At 37.0% G+C, this 21,131-nt stretch overlaps 1 protein-coding gene across 1 annotated transcript; it reads left to right on the forward strand.

The window, feature by feature from the left end:
* The first annotated feature begins 47 nt into the window (after window positions 1-47).
* On the forward strand, window positions 48-18,603 carry LOC110450719 (3-hydroxybutyrate dehydrogenase type 2-like). The gene is made up of 10 exons (XM_021498390.1): window positions 48-129; window positions 2,717-2,806; window positions 7,790-7,868; window positions 8,509-8,605; window positions 9,701-9,809; window positions 10,797-10,857; window positions 11,213-11,326; window positions 12,429-12,487; window positions 13,764-13,856; window positions 17,968-18,603. Exons 2-10 carry the CDS (start codon window positions 2,732-2,734, stop codon window positions 18,019-18,021), a joined length of 741 nt encoding a protein of 246 aa, XP_021354065.1. The 5' UTR covers window positions 48-129; window positions 2,717-2,731; the 3' UTR covers window positions 18,022-18,603.
* Window positions 18,604-21,131: the final 2,528 nt, after the last annotated feature.

Here is a 21,131-nt window from a genome sequence, read left to right on the forward strand (position 1 = left end):
CGGGATACGAGTAGGCGTGGTTGTTGACCTTTGCCGCATCTATCCATGCTTACTGTAGCAGTACCCGGATATAGGTGCAGACAGGTTGACAGGTGGTGTACATGTATCAACTATCTTTGACGTGTTTAGGTAAGTGAAGACACACTGACATCCTCAGAGTTGTTGTTGCTTAATCGACTTCTTTAAATAACGATCAGTATATGAATGTATAGTGTGACCTCTTTGGGTACACATTACATAACATTATTTCTATATATTGTGTGTGTGTGCTTTGCTCGTTAGGAGATAGAAATGACATGCCAACTTTTAACAGATGCGTAGCTTCCACGTAAGCAAATACGCAGTTGCATGCACAACAAAAATTCAAATGTACTAAAAAAAATTAAAAAAAATATCGGTAGTCTGGAATAGTGATTAAATTTGATGTGTGGTTCAATTGAAAAATATGAGATACCTGGTGCCGATTTTATTTTTAAAGTTGTCAACATCGGAAACATCATACATGTCGATACGTATACTCTTTTTCATAAATTAATATATGTTATTAAATTTAATATCTTATAAAAACTACTCTAAAAAATATCTCACGTCATAATATACGTAAAATAACTAATAGGATAATTAAAAACGTCCTATTTTAGGTTCCGACACAAACAACAGTAATAAAGCAAATTGATTTTTTTTTTAATAAAAACGTCTTGCATATTATCTCTTATGCAAGTTTCTTTGCAATGTGTATATCGTCTTTTATTAATTGAAAATATATTTTATGCTATTATATAATGAGTTATCTCTCGGCAACCCCATTGGCCGGGTCCTTTACAAGTGACCTAAAATAATATTGCCATTTGATTTCTAAATATAGCCATTTGGGAGAATCCCGTGAATAAACAAGTGTTTGATAAATAGATATTTTTATCTTAACATTCAATGTGATTTAATAGGAAAAAAGACGGACGTGGACAGATATCTGCTTCTAGATCTATATCCATATCAATGATACAATACATATATATACCTATATTACATTTACATTCAATGCTAACATGCATGTAAAAACTTTTTAAAAAAATGCCGTGTGATCATATTTCGTATCTATGGTTTTTTTTCCATTGTTCAGACCTGGAATTCTTTAATAGTAGTTGAGTCTATAACTCTCTGTTGGAAGCTGTTCAATATTTTTACTGACCTGAAGTTGAAAGTGAATATTAAATATTTTTAATGTTAAGCATGATATTGTCCTAATTAACCAAGCTGCACGATAGAGAACCATATAAATATAAGAACCATTAGTTTATTTTTTCATTAGTTATTATTTGAGCATGTCAAAAAACAGTTATTAACTTTTATGGTGGTACTCTTCATTTCACATTGTATTAACCATCACAAAAATAGTCCATAATTGTATAAAGTACACGAATCAACTTTTGCAATCAAACATTAATCCTCTCGACAGTGGAAAATGCATAGTAATTAAAACAATGCGGCGCTAGATTTCAGACAGAGCTAATTGTTTAAAGATGTACTATTAAAACGTATCGCAAATGGATCGATATTGATGAACAATTTGTTCTGTGAACCTTTTGTGACCATTTATATTGACCCTTGGTAAATTTTTATAAGATGTAAAACTGAGAAGTTTGACCTGTGAACTTTGGTGACATATATCTCGGCCTTTGATGTACTTCATATTGTCGCAAGATGTGCTAATAATAGTATCTATAAATCAATGGTTACTGGACCCATCGGTTTATTTAAGGCTTCTTGTTTTAGAAGGAACTGATATAAAATTCAGGCTTAACTTATCGTGTTGCATTTTCTGCTGCAAATAATACCAAGGCATCTTGTATGTAGCCAGAGACTGTTGTAATATGGTATATGGCTCTGTAGAAGTGGCATTTAAAATTAATGTAATCTGTTTAAGTTGGATGACTATTTAATTTTAGTCTCCATACATCCTCGATAACATAAGATACAGTGTTGTCCAGGTATTCCTAAATATACCAGGTACATGGTTACTTAAGTATGCGAGGCGATGACCCTGAAGCGAGTCAGACTTTAGACCAGTCATTATCTCAGTTAACATGTGATCATTGGATACAGTTAGCACACCCTTTAGGACCTCGGCTTCTTCTTTTTCTTCTTCTTCTTCTTCTTCTTCTTCATTCCGAATGGAGTGAACTCACTGTAGAGTGTAAAAAAGGGTTTGATTTGATTTATAAAATAACCGCAGGATGTAAGTCTTATCCAATTCAGGATTCAAAGAAATTAAACAGAAAAGCTCGATGATCGCACATTATTTTTCTTAAAATTGTTCAAATTAACCCGATACACCGGACATTATTGCGGCACACCTTTAAGATGAGGGGCACCACTTACCTCATCAGGCGTGATCACGAATAATAAGCCAATTGCTGTTTGCTGCTGTCCGTCTGTCCAATGTAATACCGCTACCGTTACATTTTCCGCTGCCAGTTCGTTTTGATTGACCTCTGTGGTGTTTATAAAGGTTTTATTATAAACTCTGGTATCTTTTGTGAAGCACTGAAATTGTGCAGAATATCACCCTTGAAGTTTTAAATCGCTCTGAGTTTACAGCCTATTCAAGTATTGCTATGATTTTGACCTCTGACCCCATTTATGCGACTTGTACTTATTCCATGTCATGTACAACATGTATTTCGGTTATAATCATTCATGCCTTAATTCATTGTAGTATAACTGAAGAACGATGCCTAGACGATTTGAAGGGAAGATTGTTTTACTGTCCGCCGCGGCACAAGGAATAGGACGCGCGACGGCCTTGGTTGGTATAGCACTTACAGGACATACAGTCATCAAACAGGGTATAAGACGGGTCTTACAGAGCATATTAGGTATGATAGGATAATGCAGGTTGTAAATGACATAAAATGGACTGTTCATACCATGTAAAGTGCCGAGGCCGTGCAAGCGAGAGGCCATATAGGGCGAGTGATGACTAATAGAATCTATCGCTACTGGTTGTGGAAGATAGAGACATCTCAACCCGAGGACTAAGATTTTTTGTCCAGAACGAGGCTTGCCGAGTTCTGGACAAAAAATCTTAGTCCGAGGGTTGAGATGTCTCTATCTTACACAACCAGTAGCGATTGATTATTTTTCTCCCATATCTAACAGTATTTTAATGTGAAATAAAGGTAAACATGGACCCAAAACACATACAGGCAATTCGTTGACGTGACGTCATTGTATTGTTGAAGTGACGTCATGCCATTGTTATGAATAGGGGAATCCCCCCGTCTCAACCCTAGGGCGGAGACAGATAAATCTAGCACCGGCAAAACGGGAGATAAATCTGTCAGGTGTGGGAGAAATTGAGATATAGAGGTCTAAGAGGGTATATGACCAGTCATGATTTCTGTAGATGGAGACCTTACGGACCAAACCAGTCACTGCCGTAGTAGGTAGTGAGTGTACAGAACAGAACATAATATCTAAGTACTTGACGTGAGCCTTGAAGGTCAAGGTTCATAAAAGGCATTGGAAGGATTTATTTCTATTATAGGTGTTAGTCAACCACATTATTGGATGCTGTGTACAGCATTCATAGCGGTCCTCTCGCAAAGCCTGGGCAAATCAAAACCAAACAACAGACTTTCTTCTCCCGCGGAAGATCTTTAAATGCTGTGTTGATTATTTCATGGTATGATTAATGGTGTAAAATATTGAAATACAGATGAAAACGATCAAGAAGTCAAAGACAAACTGTAAAAAAAAAAAAATACGAAAAGGCGAGTTTTTTCAGTGAGCATCATTAATTATATCAATCTCAGATTATTACGCTTTTTGGACCGAATAATTTCTTCAAAAAAAACCACCAACACTTTATCTCCTTCCGCGAAAGATCTTTAGATAATGCGTTCATTATTTCATGATATGATCGATGCTATAATATGGTAAAATATATCTGTATAAGACTGAATGGAAAGTCTCCAAGTGAAAGAGAATATTGACTATACTAAAGTAGCCGTCAGCAGCTGTGCCTAACGAGTTTATAGATAGCTTCCCAATGCGACAGCAGCTGTGCCTAACAAGCTTGTAGATAGCTTCCCAATACAGTCTCTAGATAATGGCCCGATTAGTATAATACAAGTGCTTCGTGAATATAGCATATTGAACATCAAAAGTTAAAACCGTACATACATATTATTTACATTAACCAGAAACTGAATAATTATATAGGTTTTTAACCTTCGTTACAATATCGAGAGAAGGAGGGATACACAAGGGACTTGCATAAGTCCGTGATTACACGCACTGGAAATAATACAATCTCGTTTTAATCATTTGTATAATTAATCATGATAATAACAAATTGTAATACTAATATCATAATTATTTATTTATAGTATATACATAACATTAATTTATTTAATTTTGTATTTAAGCGTAAACTTTCCGATAATCTTACGGGGCACTTTTGGTTTGCAGGGTTGTCTGGTCAAGGTCACTGTTACTAATTTTAAAAAGATCATTGTCTGCGCTGTAGCAGCTTCATTCCTTGAAGGATTTCCATCGATTTGAAACACTAATTAAGGACCATAATATCAGACAAGTTTCAATTTCAGTGCTGTTGGGTCAAGGCCATTGTTACTTATGTCTATACTACTAATGGTAGCAAGTAAGGGACCTTATATTGTTTAGCAATACTCTGCTTGTTATATATATTTTTATTGAAAAATATGATTAAGGGATGGGCTTTTATGACCCTTACTCAACAACATGTTCTTTATTATTTACTGCCATTCTGTACTGATATACCACCTCCTTTATTCCAATATTTGAATCCTTCATACACAGCATCCCTGAGTGCCCTCGGCACTTTGATATCAGTAAGTTATGGATATTTTCGGCAGGATTGGAATATGTTGTCGAATCACATAACATATCGAAATTTATATTTATCCAAGCAAATAAGTAATTGTAAAATATTGAGTTATTTTTGTTACTATAACCCTGACCTGTTGTAAGTAATAGTAAAATATTCATATATTTTTGTTACTACGAACCTGATCTGTTGTAAGTAATGGTAAAATATTCAGTAATTTTTGTTACTATGACCCTGATCTGTTGTAAGTAATAGTAAAATATTGAGTTGTTTTTGTTACTATGACCCTGATCTGTTGTAAGTAATGGTAAAATATTCAGTAATTTTGTAACTATGACCCTGATCTGTTGTAAGTAATAGTAAAATATTGAGTTGTTTTTGGTACTATGACCCTGATCTGTTGTAAGTAATAGTAAAGTATTGAGTTGTTTTTGTTACTATGGCCCTGATCTGTTGTAAGTAATGTTAAAATATTCAGTAATTTTGTAACTACGGCCCTGATTTGTTGTAAGTAATGGAAAAATATTCAGTAATTTTGTAACCCCGACCATGATCTGTTGTAAGTAATGGTAAACTATTCAGTAATTTTGTAACTACGACCATGATCTGTCGTAAGTAATGGTAAAAAATTCATTTATTTTTGTTACTACGACCCTGATCTGTTGTAAGGAATGGTAAAATATTCAGTAATTTTTGTTACTATAACCCTGATCTGTTGTAAGTAATAGTAAACTATTGAGTTGTTTTTGTTACTATGGCCCTGATCTGTTGTAAGTAATGTTAAAATATTCAGTAATTTTGTAAATATGACCCTGGTCTGTTGTAAGTAATGGTAAAATTTTCAGTAATTTTGTAACTACGACCATGCTCTGTTGTAAGTAATGGTAAAATAGTCAGTAATTTTGTAACTACGACCCTGACCTGTTGTAAGTAATGGTAAAATATTAAGTAATTTTGTAACTACGACCCTGACCTGTTGTAAGTAATGGTAAAATAATCAGTAATTTTGTAACTCCGACCCTGATCTGTTGTAAGTAATAGTAAAGTATTGAGTTGTTTTTGTTACTATGACCCTGATCTGTTCTAAGTAATGGTAAAATATTCAGTAATCTTGTAACTACGACCCTGATTTGTTGCAAGTAATGGTAAAATATTCAGTAATCTTGTAACTACGACCATGATCTGTTGTACGTAATGGTAAAATATTCAGTAATCTTGTAACTACGACCCTGATTTGTTGTAATTAATGGTAAAATATTCAGTAATTCTGTAACTACGACCCTGATCTGTTGTAAGGAATGGTAAAATATTCAGTAATTTTTGTTACTATAACCCTGATCTGTTGTAAGTAATAGTAAAATATTCATATATTTTTGTTACTACGAACTTGATCTGTTGTAAGTAATGGTAAACTATTCAGTAATTTTGTAACTACGACTCTGATCTGTTGTAAGTAATGGTACAATATTCAGTAATTTTGTAACTACGCCCCTGATTTGTTGTAAGTAATGGTAAAATATCCAGTAATTTTGTAACTACGACCCTGATTCGTTGTAAGTAATGGTAAAATATTAAGTAATTTTGTAACTACGACCCTGAGCTGTTGTAAGTAATGGTAAAATAGTCAGTAATTTTGTAACTACGACCATGATCTGTCGTAAGTAATGGTAAAAAATTCATTTATTTTTGTTACTACGAACCTGATCTGTTGTAAGTAATGGTACAATATTCAGTAATTTTGTAACTACGACTCTGATCTGTTGTAAGTAATGGTACAATATTCAGTAATTTTGTAACTACGAGCCTGATCTGTTGTAAGTAACGGTAAAATATTCAGTAATTTTGTATCTACGACCCTGATTTGTTGTAAGTAATTGTAAAATATTCATTTATTTTTGTTACTACGAACCTAATCTGTTGTAAGTAATGGTAAAATTTTCAGTAATTTTGTAACTACGACTCTGATCTGTTGTAAGTAATGGTAGAATATTCAGTAATTTTGTAACTACGAGCCTGATCTGTTGTAAGTAACGGTAAAATATTCAGTAATTTTGTGACTACGACCCTTATCTGTTGTAAGTAATGGTAAAATAGTCAGTAATTTTGTAACTACGACCATGATCTGTCGTAAGTAATGGTAAAAAATTCATTTATTTTTGTTACTACGACCCTGATCTGTTGTAAGGAATGGTAAAATATTCAGTAATTTTATAACTACGACCCTGATCTGTTGTAGGTAATGGTAAAATATTCAGTAATTTTCTAACTACGACCCTGTTTTGTTGTAAGTAATGGTAAAATATCCAGTAATTTTGTAACTACGACCCTGAGCTGTTGTAAGTAATGGTAAAATATCCAGTAATTTTGTAACTACGACCCCGATCTGTTGTAAGTAATGGTAAACTATTCAGTAATTTTGTAACTACGGCCCTGATTTGTTGTAAGTAATGGTAACATATTCAGTAATTTTGTAACTACGGCCCTGATCCGTTGTAAGTAATGGTAAAATATTAAGTAATTTTGTAACTACGACCCTGAGCTGTTGTAAGTAATGGTAAAATAGTCAGTAATTTTGTAACTACGACCATGATCTGTTGTACGTAATGGTAAAATATTCAGTAATTTTGTATCTACGACCCTGATTTGTTGTAAGTAATTGTAAAATATTCAGTAATTTTGTATCTACGACCCTGATTTGTTGTAAGTAATTGTAAAATATTCAGTAATTTTGTATCTACGACCCTGATTTGTTGTAAGTAATTGTAAAATATTCAGTAATTTTGTATCTACGACCCTGATTTGTTGTAAGTAATGCTAAAATATTCAGTAATTTTGTAACGATTACCCTGATCTGTTGTAAGTAATTGTAAAATATTCAGTAATTTTGTAACTACGACCCTGATCTGTTGTGTCCGACAGTCCTTTGCCGAGGAAGGCGCGACTGTTATAGCCACTGACATCAATGGAGAAAAGCTGACCGAACTGTCAGGAACTAAAGGTATATAATGGATGTACAATATCTAAAGCTGGGGCTTAATTAATATTTACATCAGTATCAATAAGGACAGCACGTGTTTCGTTTTAAAATGCACATAGTCTCGAATATAGAGTATCCACATGCTTGATAATGATCCATAATGGAATATTTCAAAATTCAAAACTGTGTAAATGTATCAACATTTGGAATTTATTTATTTTAATTACATGTATCCTGTAAGTTGGTTGAATAAATAAAAGTGGTCTTACAGGAACGTGTAAGCAGTATCCAACGTAGCAACTATGAACTAAAAAGACTGTCCTCGGTGTGGAAAGAGATGAACACATTTTCATAGTCGGGGAATGATGTTTTCTGTCTTCTTTCAAAGTGTAAACAAATTTCTAATAAGTTTTCCTTTCTTTAATTATTTTAATAAAGCTTGTTTACTCTTATAAAGATAGGTTTGTTTCTTTATCTGCTCCCTTTAGGAAAGTATAGACACTTAACCATCTTACCTTTTTTTCAAGTCTCGTGAACATTGCTACCCGACCTTACATGCCGAGACTGCGAGTGTTGGCGTTACGGATATGGTCGGACAGTATAGTCGGATAGCTAGTTTTCTAAGGAGCACCTGTTCTAGTCTATCTCGTGTGTTATACAGGTATCCAGACACACGTGCTCGACGTCACAGATTCTGCGGCAGTCGACAGCTTCCTAGAGACACTAGACAGAGTGGACGTGCTTTTTAACTGTGCAGGGTAAGCTTTAGTATTATTTAGTATTTTGTTTTCCAATTCCATTGATTGTCGATTTCTAATTGTTGTCATTGTTGACTTTGCAAGATATGCAGAATATGATTTCTACAATGGTGTTCATGTTTCTATCTTTGTTCCTTGGTGGTAAGTTCAACGAGGTAACACATTTGTTAAATGCCTGTACATCATGTGATTTTCGTCTGCTCTAGATTTGTAAACTATGGTTCTATCATCGTCTGATCTAGGTTGGTAAACCGTGGTTCTATCATCGTCTGCTCTAGGTTTGTAAACCGTGATTCTATCATCGTCTGCTCTAGGTTTGTAAACCGTGGTTCTATCATCGTCTGCTCTAGGTTTGTAAACCGTGGTTCTATCGTCGTCTGCTCTAGGTTTGTAAACCGTGATTCTATCATCGTCTACTCTAGGTTTGTAAACTATGGTTCTATCGTCGTCTGCTCTAGGTTTGTAAACCGTGGTTCTATCATCGTCTGCTCTAGGTTTGTAAACCATGGTTCTATCATCGTCTGCTCTAGGTTTGGAAACCGTGGTTTTATCATCGTCTGCTCTAGGTTTGTAAACCATGGTTATATCATCGTCTGCTCTAGGTTTGTAAACCGTTATTCTATCATCGTCTACTCTAGGTTTGTAAACTATGGTTCTAGCGTCGTCTGCTCTAGGTTTGTAAACCGTTATTCTATCATCGTCTACTCTAGGTTTGTAAACTATGGTTCTAGCGTCGTCTGCTCTAGGTTTGTAAACCGTGATTCTATCATCGTCTGCTCTAGGTTTGTAAACCATGTTTCTATCGTCGTCTGCTCTAGGTTTGTAAACCGTGATTCTATCATCGGCTGCTCTAGGTTTGTAAACCGTGGTTCTATTATCGTCTGCTCTAGGTTTGTAAACCGTGGTTTTATCGTCGTCTGCTCTAGGTTTGTAAACCGTGGTTCTATCGTCGTCTGCTCTAGGTTTGTAAACCATGGTTATATCATCGTCTGCTGTACTCTCGTACACCCATGCTACATGCACTTTCTTTCTTTGTTGTCGATTTGTTAATTTTGGCCCTGTCTTTTTTGTGGTAGCTTTAGGTTTGTGTTGTAGGTTTGTACATCATGGTACCATCCTGGACGTAGAAGAGAAGGACTGGGATTTCAGCTTTGACCTGAACGTGAAGAGTATGTACCGGACCTGTCGACGTGTAATTCCAAAGGTTGGTGTTCCCTAAAGCTGGTCATTCTGAATGATTGTATCACTAGTTCTTTGGATGGTCATATTCGATTGCTACTAGCTGCAATGTAGATATATCTAATCTTCTTCAAGGGTAACATCTCTGAATACTTGTATATTTGTCCCTCTCGAACGTTTGTGCAAGTTTTCTCTTTCTCGTGTTAGCTTCACCGACTTCTGTTTTATCTTGGTGTGCAATGTCGGTATATCTGATTCATCAGAAGTTTTGTATTTCTTGCTCTCTCCTATATGGTTGGCATCTCAAGTTCCTTCAAAGGTTTTCACCTATGAATATCCCAGAATGTATTCATTTCTGACATTTTTGATAACTGATATATCTGACACTCTTGGAAATTGGTGCAAAAGAGCACCTTCTTCATGTGGCCTCAAAGGTAGGCTTGTATATACTCATGGTTCACGAAAAGTTGTTATGTCAAGGGGGTCTCAAATGTTATACACTGTATCTGGTTCACCAAACTCTACGGGTTGTTTCTCCCGAGGTTGGCCTTTTTGTTACTCCTGAGGTTGGCCTTTTTGTTACTCCTGAGGTTGCCTTTTTGTTACTCCCGAGGTTGGCCTTTTTGTTACTCCTGAGGTTGGCCTTTTTGTTACTCCCGAGGTTGGCCTTTCTGTTTCTCCTGAGGTTGGCCTTTTTGTTACTCCCTAAGTTTGCCTTCCTGTTACTCCCGAGGTTGGCCTTTCTGTTTTTTTCCCGAGGTTGGCCTTTCTGTTTCTCCCGAGGTTGGCCTTTCTGTTTTTCCCGAGGTTGGCCTTTCTGTTTCTCCCGAGGTTGGCCTTTCTGTTTCTCCCGAGGTTGGCCTTTCTGTTTTTCCCGAGGTTGGCCTTTCTGTTTCTCCCGAGGTTGGCCTTTTTGTTTCTTCCGAGGTTGGAATTTCTGTTTCTTTTGTTAGTTTTGCGTTACTGATGATTCAGATACAGACATAATATTATAATGCGTGCCATGTTTCAGATGCTCAAACATGGAGGAGGTGTCATCATCAATATGTCGTCTGTGGCATCCAGCATCGTCGGTAAATCAGTTTTACTTCTGATTGGAAATGAATCAAACAATGTATCAAATATTTATCTTTAAACCAAAATTTCTATTTGTAATCCAACTTTTTCTGACGTCTTTGTGCAATACCTGCCTAATATTTCTGAAATGGTACTATTTTTATTAATAATTTGTAATAAAAAAAATCTGACATGTCTATTTGCAATATGATTTGAATACGTGTGTATAACATCAGTATATATTTCAATATAAATATTAATTAACGCAAATATCATCTAGCGTTATACTGATCGCTTAACATCCGAATGCCCAGAAGGGTTGTTGAAGATTAGACCTACTTTTATATTTCGCATATATTACCACAATTACAGGACCCCCTAACCGTTTTGTGTACAGTGCGTCCAAAGCCGCCGTGATTGGACTGAGTAAAACAATAGCCAAGGATTTCATTCGTGACGGCATACGTTGTATCCCCGTCTGTCCTGGTAAGTTCGAGAGCACGGCAGGGAGTTTCACAAGCATTTTACAAATTGTTATGGAAATATAGATATTTTAACTTTTCATAAAGTAAAGGCACTCGTCAGAATTTTATTTTAATGCGACTTGTTAGCTAACCTCAAAAATGATAATTTGGCTAATTGCTTTGGCGACTTCTCCCTGTTACACTATGTGTTGGAAGGATAGCCCGAGTTTCCTCTGTCCCTGACACCAGACTTCTAGACATTTTGACAGATATATGTCTGGTGTCAGGGCCAGAGGAAACTCGGGCTAACGGAAGGACTGTCCATGCATTTGAGGACTCATTCAATTGGTAAAAACATGGAAACGGTTGAGATTCCAACCCTTTATACACAGGTACTTGCCTCGTCTGTCAATACACCTATGCTATAATCAAGGTTGCTAACTCCACAGCATACAGTGTCCGACCAACTGAAATTCGACCATTTTTCGATGTTTCATGAAGTCTACCGAAAATTACACTGCATGATATATGGCAAATCATACATCAAATTAAAAAAAAAATCCTGTCGATCTAGACTGCTTCCAGCGTCATACTATGAACGGTTATGACAAAAACCAATGTTTTCTAGAACTTGGTCAGTTAGCAACATTGATTATATTATAGGTGTATTGACAGACGAAGCTAGTACCTGTACTTTATCATATAAGTAATGCATAAACACAGGAATACACTCGTGCTACCTTCGTTACCCCTCGAGTCCTGTCGGCCGCTGGGGGATGATTCCCCATAACACGGAAACGGTTAATCATCACCCTTTAGAAATGACCCCTCGGTCTGGTACCCCCTTGACATTAAGATCATGGAAAATGGTTTAGAAACGGTTTAGATCCTACCCTAAAACCATATAGTCTTAACTTGGAAACGGTTCAGACTACCATCCTATAATTATATATGTGCCTGATGGGCATGACGAGACGAATATTATGATACCAGGATAAGGCCCCGGTTCTGAATCCATCCGTGTAAAAGAATATGGATGCTTGCCAGATACTGTAGAAGGTAAGTTTTCTGCACTGCTGTGATGCTATTGTTATGTGCTATTTACTTGTGTTATTGCGTTACAGGGACTGTGGAAACACCCTCCCTTGAAGGCCGGATACAGGCCCAACCGGACCCGGAACAGGTATGATGTAAATAGAGTAGTAATTGATATTCCTATATAAATGACAGTTTAGTCAAGTTCGATCATGTCCTTAGACATACATTTCCATGGCAACTGATTTATTTAATCTTGCACGTATCTATGGGGGTTCACATCCTCGATATCCAGGGGTTACGTTCACTTTCGATCTCTGCAGCCCTGGAATATGTCATTGCAAAAATGAAGGCATGCAGCTAGCAATTTGATTGGTGTCGGGTAAAAAAATCCTTACCAAGCACTAGGCGGATACATGTCCTTTGAAGAGTACAAAGAGCTACGCCCGACATCAAAGCATGTCGTTTTTTTACCGTTACGCGACCGCGAGATTCTTTTGATGTATATCAAAGGACCAAACTAGCCTTCTCGTCTCATCCACAAGATGCTGCACATTGAACTTTTAGTTTTGCTATGACATATTCCAGTGGTATAGAGAGCGAAAGTGAGCGTAACCCCTTGATATGAGGATGGGGGGTTCAATACATTTAAATGTCAGAAGTCCGTTCCCGGTGTTGTGTGTAACACATCGGAATTTAGATTCGGAAGTAAGGACACCTGCTGTATAGCCTTTAATTAAGCGAAGTCAAAACATTTGCGCTGTTGTTACTTGATCAACTTTGCGTTGTTTTAAAATGTTCACATCGCGGTTTTCATGTTATTCAAATTATATCAGCAGATTATGTCGAAACTTCGATACAAGCGATATTAGAGCCCAGGCGAAATATTTCCACTATCTAATTAGGGCCTGGCCTAGACACATATTTGTTGTCGACTTTGATGTCGAAGTTATGTAAATGGTACAGTTAGGCAATTTGTTCCCTATTTCAAAAACTTGGAAACCAACATTGAGTGTAATGAGCTGTAGACAGCTTTTCATATTTCATTTTGATTATGCGTAATATTTGTAATTTTTATGTTTGTTTTTATGCCAGTTGTGTGTTTATCTCTTTACCACCTGTTCATAAGTTGTGTTGCACGTTTATAACTACTTGCCAAATCATTATTTCTATTGTTCCACTTACATAGAGCACAGTGAGAACACCCCGTCAGATACTTACACTTGTAAGTACAGACGTGCCTCCCAAAACAGACACGCATACACTACACGCATACATCTTGCACACAGGGGAGGCCGTCCTTAAATTTTTTACACCAAACATTCTTTTCCTTATACATACTGAAAAGTTGAACGATCTGCATATATATAAATGTGGCATATTTTGTTTGCAAGGAAGATGTTAATGTATCTGTCTGTTCCCAGGCAAGGAAGGACTTCCTGGCTAGACAGCCCATGGGAAGAATGGCCACCGCCCAGGAGGTCGCCAATCTTGTCATCTTCTTGGCATCTAGTGACGTAAGTATTTTTGTTTTTCCCCCTACCGCCCACTTTGCTTGAGAGTTTCCAAGCAACCACGTGTCGGTATTTGTACTTTACAAGCCGTTCATATAATATATAGATACCATTCGTGAGATTGAGATATTATGTTGTGTGGTTTGTGAAATGAAATGTAGAATCGAGAACTCCTGTCCATGACTCTTGCTGGAGAGCAATGGTTATATGAGAGGAATACGATTTTGCAGCAGTCTGTATTACGGTTCTACATTTTAATTTGTATTAGAGCAAATTGTCTTTGTTCAGCAAATATTGCCTTTAATATGTTTCTAGCATATCACATAACTACCGTTGCTCCTATATAATGAGAAATGCCATCATGAGTAGAATTACTCTTTAGATTATTACATATTCGTTCTGTACAACACAATCCACTAATGGATAATAAGGACAACTCTAATGAGTCCATCTTTTGGCCTCACGGACCTGTCTTAAGCGATAACTATACTTTACAGTTTACTTTATTTCTGGCATATGATAGGTTTTAGTTTAAAAAACCCGAATTGTGAACAAAATTAACACAATGGTCGATTAAACTAAACAACGTTTTAACAAATGGAAGATTAACATGGAAACACTTGAAACAAATACAGGGATAATAAGGCAGGTTCCGCTTTATCGGAGACACCTGTCATGAAAATCCAGACAAAATCCAATGTCACGTCCTCTATGTGGTAACCGGATAATGACAATGATTTGGTTTGGTTTAGTATTGCTTAACGTCCTATTAACAGCTATGGTCATTTAAGGACGGCCTCCCCTGTTTGCAAGATGCATGCGTGTAGAGTATGCGTGTGTGTTTTGGGAGGCTGCGATATGTTCCTGCTTGTCTCGTTGTGATAGCGCGGAACCGGTGCCGACTTTATAATGCTACCTCACTGCAACATACTGCCGAAGACACCCAGCAGGACACCCCAACCTGTCACATTNACACTACACGCATACATCTTGCACACAGGGGAGGCCGTCCTTAAATTTTTTACACCAAACATTCTTTTCCTTATACATACTGAAAAGTTGAACGATCTGCATATATATAAATGTGGCATATTTTGTTTGCAAGGAAGATGTTAATGTATCTGTCTGTTCCCAGGCAAGGAAGGACTTCCTGGCTAGACAGCCCATGGGAAGAATGGCCACCGCCCAGGAGGTCGCCAATCTTGTCATCTTCTTGGCATCTAGTGACGTAAGTATTTTTGTTTTTCCCCCTACCGCCCACTTTGCTTGAGAGTTTCCAAGCAACCACGTGTCGGTATTTGTACTTTACAAGCCGTTCATATAATATATAGATACCATTCGTGAGATTGAGATATTATGTTGTGTGGTTTGTGAAATGAAATGTAGAATCGAGAACTCCTGTCCATGACTCTTGCTGGAGAGCAATGGTTATATGAGAGGAATACGATTTTGCAGCAGTCTGTATTACGGTTCTACATTTTAATTTGTATTAGAGCAAATTGTCTTTGTTCAGCAAATATTGCCTTTAATATGTTTCTAGCATATCACATAACTACCGTTGCTCCTATATAATGAGAAATGCCATCATGAGTAGAATTACTCTTTAGATTATTACATATTCGTTCTGTACAACACAATCCACTAATGGATAATAAGGACAACTCTAATGAGTCCATCTTTTGGCCTCACGGACCTGTCTTATGCGATAACTATACTTTACAGTTTACTTTATTTCTGGCATATGATAGGTTTTAGTTTAAAAAACCCGAATTGTGAACAAAATTAACACAATGGTCGATTAAACTAAACAACGTTTTAACAAATGGAAGATTAACATGGAAACACTTGAAACAAATACAGGGATAATAAGGCAGGTTCTGCTTTATCGGAGACACCTGTCATGAAAATCCAGACAAAATCCAATGTCACGTCCTCTATGTGGTAACCGGATAATGACAATGATTTGGTTTGGTTTAGTATTGCTTAACGTCCTATTAACATCTATAGTCATTTAAGGACGGCCTCCCCTGTTTGCAAGATGCATGCGTGTAGAGTATGCGTGTGTGTTTTGGGAGGCTGCGATATGTTCCTGCTTGTCTCGTTGTGATAGCGCGGAACCGGTGCCGACTTTATAATGCTACCTCACTGCAACATACTGCCGAAGACACCCAGCAGGACACCCCAACCTGTCACATTATACTGACAACGTGCGAACCAGGCGTCCCACTCCTAAATTGCTGATCGTCAAGCAGGAGTAGAAGCTACCATTTTTACAGACTCTGGTATGTCTCGGCCAGGGGAAAGAACCCAAAGCCTTCCTCACAGGAGCGAACGCTCAACTGAAGGCCAAAAGTGACGCATTGTCAAGGGAGACATTAGGAAGAAGAAAGTTGATAGAAAGTAGTCGCCTCTTGCGATCATGCGATGGGGGCAGCAGGTACAATTCTTACGCCCTACCTGCAGGGACTTAATGACAATGAATCCACACGAAACATTAATGACCATGATAAAAAAAACTACCTCAAGATAACAGCAGGAAATGGAATGTGAGATCATGAATACTACCATAAAACTTAGCCATAATTGTCATCAACCGGAATCTCTTATAAATATAACCTTGTATTGTAAGTCTGTCCGTCAGCATTCGAGACCTATCATCAAAGTCTCGGTATTCAGATTAACCCTTTAAAACTGCAACATGTAAACACGTACTTAAGGGGGAAACGGGATGCAAATATAAACAACAACGAATCTTCATCAGCAACTCGAAATGCTTGCGCTTATCGTTAAGTAAGTAAAGCCGTTCCCGTTGGTCATGCTGTTAGAATACAGATAGAAGTAAGCAGTTTATGTAGAAAAGGCTTGAGTGGCATTGATTTCAAGTTAAGGAGGGTATACACGATTGACGTGGTCAATACATTTGTTCAAAGACAAAATATCGCCGTTACATCTGAAGGTGCAATAACAGCTGTATTTGCTGTTATCTATCCTGAATAGCTCTTCAATAATTCCATTCACATATGAAAACAAATCCATACCATCCAGTACAGGGGCATGGTTTGTTCCCATCGGAATACTAACACTCTGCTGGAAAATCTTGCCACCAAACTCAACTAAAGTATATAAATCAGAAACCCAATTATTCATATAAAATGATAAATATGGTTTACAGCTATTTATTAATATTGTCATTCGCCATTCCGAAAACATATATATCTCATAACAGAAGAACGGAGACGTTTAGACAGGAAAAGCAAATGGGTTCGGAAAGAATGGACAAACTTGTTCTTAAAGTTCCTCATTGATTTATACCACTTCTGGAGTATAGAGTGTCACCATACGACTGTAACACTGATTTAATGGTATTAAGAAAGTAAGTAAGAAGTTTGGATAATGAATTAGTATAGCATCTAGCAGAGCCAGAAATGTAACGTCGTTTTCAAGCCAGCCTAGTTCTTCGTGCGAGCAGGAAATATATATAACAGTATTTGCAGATAAATCTTTTTGAAGACTTCTCTGTCACAACTATGTCCTTATCACACTGTTCATCAAGTGTAGTTTGAACATAGGGGAAAAGAAATACAGACTTGTTTGGTTTTTATTTCAACCTTTTAAGTTGGGTTTTTGATGACGTACCTGATATAGTTTACCCTCTCTAATCAGATCCAGCCCTGTGTCCCCCAACGACGTGGAATAAGTCAAGTCAGTGTCTGAAATCCACATTCGGCATTGGACAGTAGGGCCGTTTTCGTTTAAACGGTCAAACCGGTCGGATCACTGTTGTTTGTTTATTAAATAAGGTCGAACCTAGTAATCTGATGCTGCTCTCAGGTGAGCCTTGAAAAAGCCTTGCAAGGCCTGCATATACCCGAAATTGTTACATTTATAAACGGTCAAACCGTTTGTTCCGCATAAACGAACAGGTCCTAGGATTTAAAGGGGTTGAAAAATTATGCTACATTTAGTTCCATCGCCGTTGGTGTGGGTGGGTGGGTGGGGGTCTATAAGTTTATTACGGAGAGCTATTTCATCCTAATTTGGATGATATGGGGAAAATCTCAATCCTCGGAGTAAGATTTATAAATTGTCAATGTGAGGTTTTGTGTATTTTCAGGCTTCCTATATCACGGGCAAGGAGTATATCGTTGATGGAGGCTGGACCTTATAAAGTGTCGAAGAGCAAAATAGCAATTGCATGCGGTGGCTTATTGCAACATGAAAATGCAGTCATGAAAATTGAATTTTACTAGCATCGGTATCAAATTTTATTTATCCAAGATGTATGCGTTTTGATAATTGGTGATAAGAAACACCAACAACTTATTGTTATAATATATACGGATACTATGATATGGTACTCCTATACAGCATTGTTTAAGAACAGCTTACCACAGAAGCCTGAAAGTTATATAAATGTGTATATACTAGGTGTAGAAAAAAATAACTATTATTGAAAAATATATATTTTATGATCGTCGGAAATCCATTTAAGGCCAATGCGTTTCGTACTCAAAACAGCAAATATTCCTGTTAAAATTTAATTTGGACACTAATGTATTCAAAAATAACGGTCTGTGCTCAACCTTCATTGTTTTTCATATGTGCACAGAGCATGTGATGTACATCTATATTTATAGTATTATATCCTTAGGCTCTTATGGATGTGACGTACTAGTCACTGTACCTTTGTATCTCAATATAAGTAAGTATAGAGATTGTGTACTTACTGAAATAAAACTTGTTTCTACGATTGTATCCTAAGTTAACTATTATTCTTCAATTAGTCCCCTAAACGAAATTTGGGACTTCTTGTTTTTGCTCCGATTCCTGTTTCTGTCCTTTCTCTTTTCTTTTCTTCCTCTTTGTTCTTTCACTTTTTTCACACCTTTAAAATTTGATTCAGCACTTGGTTTTGTCGACCGTTTGTGTTGGCCCTAATGACCTATCCTGTGTTGATTGGCCGTTAAGCATTGATAATAATTATAATAATAATCGCCGCCGGCGGCTTTCCGCCACTTTCTCGAAACCTGTCCGGAAGAAGTTAATGAAACCTTACACGATGGTCGAGAGTGGAAAGGAGGGTTCAAGTGACTTTTCTTTTCTTCATTAAGTCATCCAACATTATTGCCGCGGCGGAAATTCAGATACTGACCGATTTTGTTGAAATTTGTAATAGGTGTTAGAAATTGAAGTGAATTTTAAACTGAACCTGATTTGAAGTTATGCATCGCAATAATACATGTTTACTGTAAGGCAACATCAAGTGAAACGTTTTAAACTATCATATCAAGACAAGTAATGCGGTTTTACATCGTATCATGGCAAGCCCTAACAACCTGTCATTTCGACTCAACCGGTCTATTTGATCTGCTTATCTCCTTACTTAGTTTTGTTTACGATTCTACTACGGTGGTGAGACATGCAGAACCATAGAATGTTATCATTATATCGTACCAGGTAGTGAGTCCACATCCTTCCACGCATAGTAGTAGTGAAATAAAAGAATGTTATTATTGCATTGTAACAGGCAGTGAGACTATAAGACTCTTTCATGCCCAGGAGTGTAGGATAGGGAAATTCCACCCGAGGGGTTTTGCCAAATTTGAAAATCCCGAAGGTGGAATTTCTCTATCCTTCACCCTTGGGCATAAAAAAGTATTTTTCTCTTATTCCAACTACCAGAATAAGCTCAGGAACCATGAAAATGCGTTTGGACTGGCTACCATTTTGAAAAAATCAATCCCCCCCCCCCCCCCCCCCCCCCCCCCCGAGCTTTTTTGACGAAAACGAATTCGTCAGCGAGATGCAGCAAACCCCATATTTGCAAACACAGTTTGCGCAGACAAAAATAATCTCATCCTTCTGACGTTTATGGTAAATATATCTTATAAGGGTTTAATTTCATCACGTTGCCTATTCCCTATTGCGGCATCGGTGTTTTCCGAATTCGTTACGTCAGGTCATCGTTGAGCCATGGTGACGTCACGCACATGTAATACATGGCCAGCGTTATCTTACATGACCGGATATGAGAGAGAAAAAAGAAGTCAGTTACAACTCTTGACACATCGTTCTGCGTAGTGAGGCATGTAGAATCAAAGGATGCTATTATTATTATTAGTTATTTATTGTTAAATATTAGAAACAAGAGATCCCAGAGGGATCTTGGCGCCCACCATTGTACCATCTTCATTAGTTCTTTGTCAGTTCGATATTTTCTCTTCTTTCCTCTAATCTGTTTGATCGAGTCATGTTAACAGTAAATGCACCTTGAGGTTACTTTTGATCTAAAATCAATACTGATGTGTATGAAAGCCAACCTTCAAAGTGAGTTTGTCATTTTACATATTTACTAGTAGAGTACTCAATGTGAAAGAAATAGAAAGCGATATCTTACATGACCGGATATGACAGAGAAAAAAAGTCCGTTAAAACTCTTGACACATCGTACTACGTGGTGAGACATGTAGAATCAAAGGATGCTATTATTGAATTGTTACAGGAGGTAAGACATGAGAAGTCAGTTAAAACTCTTGACACATCGTACTACGTGGTGAGACAAGTAGAATCAATGGATGCTATTATTGCATTGTTACAGGAGGTGAGACATGAGTAAGTTAAAACTCTTCACACATCGTACTACGTAGTGAGACAAGTAGAATCAATGGATGCTATTATTGCGTTGTTACAGGAGGTGAGACATGAGTAAGTTAAAACTCTTGAAACATCGTACTATGTAGTGAGACATGTAGAATCAAAGGATGCTATTATTGAATTGTTACAGGAGGTGAGACATGAGAAGTAAGTTAAAACTCTTGACACATCGTACTACGTAGTGAGACATGTAGAATCAAAGGATGCTATTATTGCATTGTTACAGGAGGTGAGACATAAGTCAGTTAAAACTCTTGACACATCGTTCCACGTAGTGAGACATGTAGAATCAAAAGATGCTATTATTGCATTGTTACAGGAGGTGAGACATGAGTAAGTTAAAACTCTTGACACATCGTACTACGTAGTGAGACAAGTCGAATCAAAGGATGCTATGATTGGATTTTATCATGAGGTGATACATAAGAAGTCAGTTAAAACTTTTGACACATCGTACCACGTAGTGAGACATGTAGAATCAAAGGAAGCTATTATTGCATTTTTACAGGAGGTCAGACATAAGTAAGTTAAAACTCTTGACACATCGTTCCACGTAGTGAGACATGTAGAATCAAAAGATGTTATTATTGAATTGTTACAGGAGGTGAGACATAAGTAAGTTAA

Source organism: Mizuhopecten yessoensis, unplaced genomic scaffold (assembly GCF_002113885.1).
Source record: "Mizuhopecten yessoensis strain PY_sf001 unplaced genomic scaffold, ASM211388v2 scaffold5459, whole genome shotgun sequence".
Classification (NCBI taxonomy): domain Eukaryota; kingdom Metazoa; phylum Mollusca; class Bivalvia; order Pectinida; family Pectinidae; genus Mizuhopecten; species Mizuhopecten yessoensis.

Coding starts and splice junctions, on each gene's coding strand:
- LOC110450719 (XM_021498390.1), top strand. CDS start 2,732: ATGCCTAGACGATTTGAAGGGAAGATTGTTTTACTGTCCGCCGCGGCA. Junction 2,807..7,789: donor TAGGACGCGCGACGGCCTTG/GTTGGTATAGCA, acceptor TGTGTCCGACAG/TCCTTTGCCGAGGAAGGCGC. Junction 11,327..12,428: donor TTGTATCCCCGTCTGTCCTG/GTAAGTTCGAGA, acceptor ATTGCGTTACAG/GGACTGTGGAAACACCCTCC.